General features: G+C 32.6%; 2 protein-coding genes across 2 annotated transcripts; both read right to left on the bottom strand.

The window, feature by feature from the left end:
• Nucleotides 1-852: 852 nt before the first annotated feature.
• Nucleotides 853-4,669, bottom strand: Pink1 (PTEN-induced putative kinase 1). Its single transcript, XM_065506939.1, has 6 exons — nucleotides 4,519-4,669; nucleotides 4,128-4,402; nucleotides 3,821-4,045; nucleotides 2,710-3,516; nucleotides 1,633-2,646; nucleotides 853-1,570 (listed from the first exon to the last, which is right to left on the bottom strand). Exons 3-6 carry the CDS (start codon nucleotides 3,977-3,979, stop codon nucleotides 1,361-1,363), a joined length of 2,190 nt encoding a protein of 729 aa, XP_065363011.1. The 5' UTR covers nucleotides 3,980-4,045; nucleotides 4,128-4,402; nucleotides 4,519-4,669; the 3' UTR covers nucleotides 853-1,360.
• A 318-nt stretch (nucleotides 4,670-4,987) lies between these two features.
• On the bottom strand, nucleotides 4,988-6,342 carry Sirt4 (Sirtuin 4). Its single transcript, XM_065507554.1, has 2 exons — nucleotides 6,092-6,342; nucleotides 4,988-6,025 (listed from the first exon to the last, which is right to left on the bottom strand). Exons 1-2 carry the CDS (start codon nucleotides 6,270-6,272, stop codon nucleotides 5,283-5,285), a joined length of 924 nt encoding a protein of 307 aa, XP_065363626.1. The 5' UTR covers nucleotides 6,273-6,342; the 3' UTR covers nucleotides 4,988-5,282.
• Between the last annotated feature and the right edge of the window lie 582 nt (nucleotides 6,343-6,924).

Below are 6,924 nucleotides of genomic sequence, written 5' to 3'. Positions count from 1 at the left end.
TCTATTTAGAATCCCAGTTTTTAAAAAATAAATTTTGGAACACAAAAATTGAGATTAAGGACAATATTAAGTTTTTTTTCAAAAATAAACCAGAATTACCCTTCAAAAGAAACATTTTGTAATGAAGGGATTTTTGAAAAGAAAATGGGAATTCGTAAAATCTACAAAAAAGTTAAGAAATTGTGTTAAAAAGCATAAATTTATTATTTCCCGCAAAAATTAACAATTCCCAGGAATTAAACAAAAATCCCAGGAATCTATTTAGAATCCCAGTTTTTAAAAAAATGAAAATTTTAACACAAAAATTGAGAGTTAACAAAGTTAAGGATAATATTACTTGATTTTCCTAAAAAAAAAACAGAATTCCCTTTCAAAAGAAAACTTTTGTAATGAAGAGATTTTTGAAAAGAAAATGGGAATTCGCGAAATCTTCAAAAAAGTTAAGAAATCGTGTTAAAAGGCATAAATTTATTATTTCCCATAAAAATTAACAATTCCCAGGAAGTAAACAAAAATCCCAGAAATCTATTTAGAATCCCAGTTTTTCAAAAAAGGAAATTTTAACACAAAAATTGAGAGTTAAGGACAATATTAAGTTTTTTTTTAAAAATAAACCAGAATTCCCCTTCAAAAGAAACATTTTGTAATGAAGGGATTTTTGAAAAGAAAATGGGAATTCGTAAAATCTACAAAAAAGTTAAGAAATTGTGTTAAAAAGCATAAATTTATTATTTCCCACAAAAATTAACCATTCCCAGGAATTAAACAAAAATCCCAGGAATCTATTTAGAATCCCAGTTTTTAAAAAAAGGAAATTTTAACACAAAAATTGAATAAAACTCCTTTCATCAATTTCCATTAAGTAGTTTTTATTTATTTCTTTCATATATTATTTTGCCATCAAATTCAAAGCATTTTTTTAGTGATTAAGCTTTAAAAACTTTTGTTTGTGTTTTACCAAAAAAAAAACACGTAAATTATTTTCAACGTTTTCTTAATGTATGAATATTTCTTAAAAGAAAATTTTTAAATTAAAGAATAGAGCAACTAATTTATACAAAAAAAAAATCAATCTAAAAAAACATATAATTTTGGTTAGTAAGAATAGTAGGATAATTTTTGTTTTATATTTTCCAAAGATATCACACATTTGTTTTCAGACAAATCTAAACTTTTTCATTCTATTTTCAGTTTCATTCTTTCTTTTTCAATTTTTTTTTTCTTAAACTTTTCGTTTAGTAAGAAAATAAAGTTTTCTTTTTTGAATAAAAAAAAATATATAAAATAAGAAATATAGAGTAGTAGGTATAATAAAGAGATAAACTCAGCTCGTGGAGAGTTATTAAGAGGTTCCAATCGTTTAGACCACATTTTGTATCCAATTAAGGGCTCCTCTAATGCGACGCAAACGGGCCCGTGAAAGAAAACTGCTTATCAACAGGTACTCCACATAAGTACGGCGTCCCGCTTGTTGGTACATAAAGGAAGAGGAGCCTAAAGAGTTTTTGTCATTAACAGATTTCGATTCACACATAATTTTGGTGGTCAAAGATAAAAGCCATTGTAAGATCTAAAGAAAAGAAAATGAAAACATTTAGTTACAGTTTTTCTTGAAAATCTATTAAAACATACTTCTGGACTATTGGGCAAGCCACCCAATTTCAGCCACTGAGAGGGAGCCCATAAAAATAACTGCATAACATTGGCCGCTATATCGGGACTAACACGTTTCGAAGGATTGGGTGATAGAATATTATAAATCAATTGCTGTACTAAGGCCGGACATTCATCGGTTAAAGCGGGCAAATCTTCATCTTTATAATCAGAATTACGCAAAGAAAATGTCTGCTGTCCCTTGGCCTTATTAAGGCCGCCACTTGAAGAATAAAAAGGATTAGGCATGCCAAAGATTTCATAGGCAATGGCGCCACAAGCCCACAAATCAGCCTTGCTATAGTTCAACACTGCAAAAGGACCCGGCATTTTGTTAATGATCTCGGGAGCCATTAAAGCGGCATTGCCGCCCTTGTCTATATCATAAGAAGTATAAGGCACCTGCAGGCCATGAACTTTATCCGCCAAACAGCAGCCGAAATCTGACAACACCAATATCGGAGGTGAATCATCATCATTTAGCTCTATTAAAATATTATCCGATTTCAAATCACGATGGGCTATGCCATGACGACTAATATGGGCCACCGCCTCCAATAATTGGGTCAATAACAGTAACTTAGTGCGGGTGGTAAGTTGATGCGAGTCCAAAAATGCCCTTAAACTGTAATCATAACGTTTCATTAGCAAATACAAAGACATATTGCGGCCATAACCATTGGGATTAATGCGCTGGGGCTGGGCAATGGGATACAAGAGATGGCCATCGGGAAAATTACCCACTTCATCGCAAAAGAAGCCATACATGCAAACAATATTGGGATGGGGTGGTAAAATTAAAGTTTGATCTTGTATATGCTGCTCCCAAGCTTCGGCGGCATCATTAATGTAACGCTGTCTAGCGGGTACAGTTTCCTTGTACATGGCCCTTAAAATAGCCATGGCATTGCTTTGTATGTCATAGTTAAACATCATTTTCAGGGCCAAAGGATAGCGGCGAATACTGGCATTAGTGGAAGTGTCCAAGGTTTGCTTTAAATATAAAAAGAAACTATAAACTATGGTTTTCTCTATTAAAAACAAATTATAACTTACCATTCCAGCTAAACCACTGCTGACTCCGGAAAATGTTTGCTGTTCATTTGATAACAATTTGAAATCTTTTTGTTGATCTTGATGTTCTTGCTTAAGCAGAATCTGTTCAAATTGTGTGGCGGCCGAGGTTTGACTAAACAACTGCACATTATCTACCGAACCACCGAAATTATGCACAAATCTAGACATATTCTGCAAAGGAGACATTAGTTCTGGCCGAAAAGACTGCTGCTGTAAAGGTTGTCTACGTTCCGGAGAGTTTGCATCCACCTTAAAGTGTGCTGATGAAGAAGCTACTGAATCATTTAAAGTTTCTGCAGATGAATCCATAGACTGCGTTTGATTTTTCATAGCTGCAGCATAAACCACAGCCGCACAACCTTTAGCTATGGCCGGCCCTATCGACAGCTTATCAATACTAAAGCTCGAGTCTAAAGTATCCGAAATTTCATCATAATTCCAAGCGTTCTGCAAACGATTAGCCGCCTCACGTATTTCCCAGCAAACTCCCTCCAATTCGTCTTCTTTCGTTAATACACCAGCGCCCGAGGCTAAACTTACGCCTATTAAGGCGAAAAAGGGTGCCGAGTCGCCGTAGAATAGTTTTTTAGTAGCTTGAGTGCGTAATTCGGCCGAATAGGTGGTGGTAACACGATTTAAAATATTATCAATGAATAATTTACGTGCCTGTTGACCAAAACGAAAAATACCAGCCGAACGTGGCACACTGGCAGCCAACTGCCCGGTGGCAGTTGCAGAGCCAGGTGCAGTTCCCAGAGAGTTTAAGGCATTCTTAGCAGCCCATTTCTGTATAAAGGAAATAAGTAGTAGCAGTTTAGTATTGAAAATAAAAAGATTAAGAAGGAAAATTCTAAAGAGATCATTGAATTGTTTTGAGGTTAGAAAATCTATTTACAAATTCTAAAACTAGGCCGGAAGTAATTCGTTTGTTTTAAAGGAAAATTAAAGAAAAAAGATTTCTTAGGTTTTTAACAACTGAGTTAGGTATTTGACCCTAACACACTAAATTTAAGCCGCTACAAGCTTTTCTAATTTGTTTGGCAGCGTTTTTATTCCCTCTTTGAATTTATTTTTCACATTTTCCACTTACCCTTCCTGCTGCTGCCGCTACAGATGGTAGACGTTGTTGGCGTGTATTTCTTGTTTGATTTTGTTCCAAAATGTTGGTGTGTATATCTCGTTTCCAATAGGTCTGAAGTAAATAACGACCATGTTTGACTAGTCGTGTGGTTAACAAACGTACAGACATAATGCCTTGGCAACTCCCTAACAAACAACAAATTTAATGCAACACCACTGTCCTAAGCAACAGCCTCTAGAGAAAATCGAAAAAAAATATTAATTGCGTTTCAAAATAATAAAAATCATGTTGTATATTATATATTTTTAACACTCACCCCTATGTATTTGTGTGTTTGATGTTCCTTTTGTTGTTATTTGTATTTAATTTTGTTTAATTTATTGAATGTTTTATCTCTTATTTGCTGCAATTATCACCGCTTTTTGCGGCTTGCTCTAGGCAAAACATTGACACCCCTCCCCAAACAAATGGGAAAATCTCAAACAATTGTTTGTTTTGGTTGTTTTGTTTTAAGGGTATTGCTTGTTTTCCTGGCCTTTGTGTTGTATTAGATAATCATTCGCGTAGTTTTTCTATGCTGGGTATTTATTTCTGAAAATATAGAGGAAAATTCGTCATGGTTGAAAGATTCTCATTGAAAAACTGCTTAAATATACCAGTTTTATTACATATTTTCTTTAAACTATTTAAAAATATTTAAGCTTTACCTGTTTTGATGAGAATTTAACAATTTTTTTGTTAAAAATTGTTCAGAATTTTCCTAAAATTTCGTATTGTTTGTGTCGATGCGTATTAAAATAAAAACCACAAAGAACAGCTGCAGCTGTCAAAAACAGAAATTCCTCAAGATATCATTCTAGGCTGAATGGCAGTTGTACGAAGAAGAAGATATAAACAGAGTACCAGATGTTATGATAGTGTGATGTCAGCTTTCAAAGTTGCCATACTAAAAGGGAAAAATCTCCACAATATTTATAATTTTTGTTAAAAATCATTTAAAAAAATAAATTTTTGATAAATATAAAAAATATTGAAAAATTATTTAAAAATTGGCATAAAAAATCATATAAACCAAATTAATTCTGAAAATCTTTCCTATAATAAAATTAATTTAATAAATTTATTTCAAAAAATATATTTTTTTAGATTCTGTTTTTGACAATAAAAAGACGTTAATTCATTTAAATCTATTTTTAACTTTTTGTTATTTATTTAGAAATATAAATAATTGTTAAAATTTTATATATATTAATTATTTTTTGTATCATTTAAAATAATTTTAGCTATTACTTTAACAAAAACAAACACATACTCCCAGTTATAGATAAATACAAATAGATCGGAAACTCTCCTGTCAAAGACCTAACTCAAGTGTCAAAAACCTATGTGCTGAGAATGTATTAGTGGTTATTTGTATGCTTGAGTTTTTTACTGTTTCCTCTCTATGTGTATTTCTCTATGCTCCTTGTCGTTATTTTCTAAAATCAAACAATTTGGGTATAACATCTCCACATTTAGCCGATAGTTTTATATCAGCCAAATGATCTCCTCTAGTCTCACCTATATTGACTATAGCCACCGGCAGGTTTAAATCTTTTGTTTGCAGAACCATACGATAACCGGAAAACACCAAAAGACTTGAACCCAATACCAATAGACCATCGCCAGTATAAATCATTTCCGCTATACGATTAACACGATCCTTGGGCACATTATCACCAAAGAAAACTATTTCTGGTTTCAAATGACCATCACATTGAGGACACGGAGGTATACGAAAATTATCGATATATTCTTGAGGTATTTCCACATCACCATCGGGACGTATCATATCAGGGGCATCTCTAAATTCAGGATTAACGGTATTCAAAATCGTTTGGAATTCATGACGATCAATGCGGTAGTCACAGGTCAAACATTTCACTACATAACCCGAACCATGAAGTTCAATAACATTTTTGGTGCCCGCCTTTGTATGCAGGCGATCCACATTCTGTGTTACCACACACTGAAGGCGACCCTCGCGTTCAAAGCGGGCCAAAGCATGATGGGTGGCATTGGGTTCGGTGGCTGAAAAGGTGGGCCAACCCACAAAGTTACGCGCCCAATAGCGGCGACGTACATGAGCAGATTTAACAAATTCCATATGTTGTATGGGTTTGTGATTGGTGCGGGCATATAAACCCACTCCGGCAGAGCGATAATCTGGTATGCCTGTTTTGAGAAGAATTAATGGAAATATTATTATAAATTTTAAGAAATAAACTCTAAAAATATGACCTGATTCCGTTGAAATACCGGCTCCAGTTAAAACCACAATATTGGGCTTATTCATAAGGAAATCCTGTAATTTTTTAACATCCTCCTCTAAGACGGGCTGGTGTTGGGGTACATATTGCTGTTTGACAGCCGACCATTCTGGATATTTACAGCGTATACGCATTAATTGTGTAAAACGCATTTTTATATACAAATTTTATTTAAATTAAACTAAATTTAGTTAATATAATTAACAATAATTAGCTAGTATAGAAGTCACATAACAAAACAAAAAAATTAATAAATAAAAAAAAAAAAAACAAACAGCTGGGCTAATAGTTCCAGGTGAGTAAAATGAAAACAAGAAGAAGCAACAAAACATTTACTTTAGAGATGCCAGAGTAGGAATATAAAACAAATATTAAGGCGAATTTTAATTTAAAGAAATTTTAGACATAAAAGTTATAAATAATAAGCAGAAATTAAACAAATTTTACATTTAAAGTGATTTGTTAAGATAAATTTATCGAAATTATAAGAATAGTATCATTTTAATTTTATTTAATACATCTGGCTACTTTATTAATTCGCCTTTAAGGAGAGCTAAGGCGAATTAGCAAAACAGTTGAGAAAATGCATTCATTGTGATTGGTTGTAAAAGCGCTGTTATTGTAACAATTGAATTATAATTTTTTGTGAGATTTTATTTAATTTTAATAAGAAAAAAACTTAAAAAAAGCCGGTCATTTAACAAAGAAAAGGAATTTAATAAGAAACATACATATTTGCTCATGTTATTGTTTTAGAAGTGTAAACAACTCTAACAAAAAAAAAATAAGAAAACCTAACACAAT

Source organism: Calliphora vicina, chromosome 4 (assembly GCF_958450345.1).
Source record: "Calliphora vicina chromosome 4, idCalVici1.1, whole genome shotgun sequence".
Lineage (NCBI taxonomy): Eukaryota > Metazoa > Arthropoda > Insecta > Diptera > Calliphoridae > Calliphora > Calliphora vicina.
Note: the sequence above shows the minus strand (reverse complement) of the source record. Positions and strands in the feature narration are given on the sequence as shown.

What these genes read in the sequence shown, in the direction of transcription:
- Pink1 (XM_065506939.1), bottom strand. Translation starts at nt 3,979, where the DNA reads ATGTCTGTACGTTTGTTAACCACACGACTAGTCAAACATGGTCGTTAT. An exon ending in TAGCGGCAGCAGCAGGAAGG is followed by an intron (nt 3,517 to 3,820) that starts GTAAGTGGAAAA and finishes TCCTTTATACAG; the next exon opens with AAATGGGCTGCTAAGAATGC. An exon ending in GCAGTGGTTTAGCTGGAATG is followed by an intron (nt 2,647 to 2,709) that starts GTAAGTTATAAT and finishes TTATATTTAAAG; the next exon opens with CAAACCTTGGACACTTCCAC.
- Sirt4 (XM_065507554.1), bottom strand. Translation starts at nt 6,272, where the DNA reads ATGCGTTTTACACAATTAATGCGTATACGCTGTAAATATCCAGAATGG. An exon ending in CGGTATTTCAACGGAATCAG is followed by an intron (nt 6,026 to 6,091) that starts GTCATATTTTTA and finishes TTCTCAAAACAG; the next exon opens with GCATACCAGATTATCGCTCT.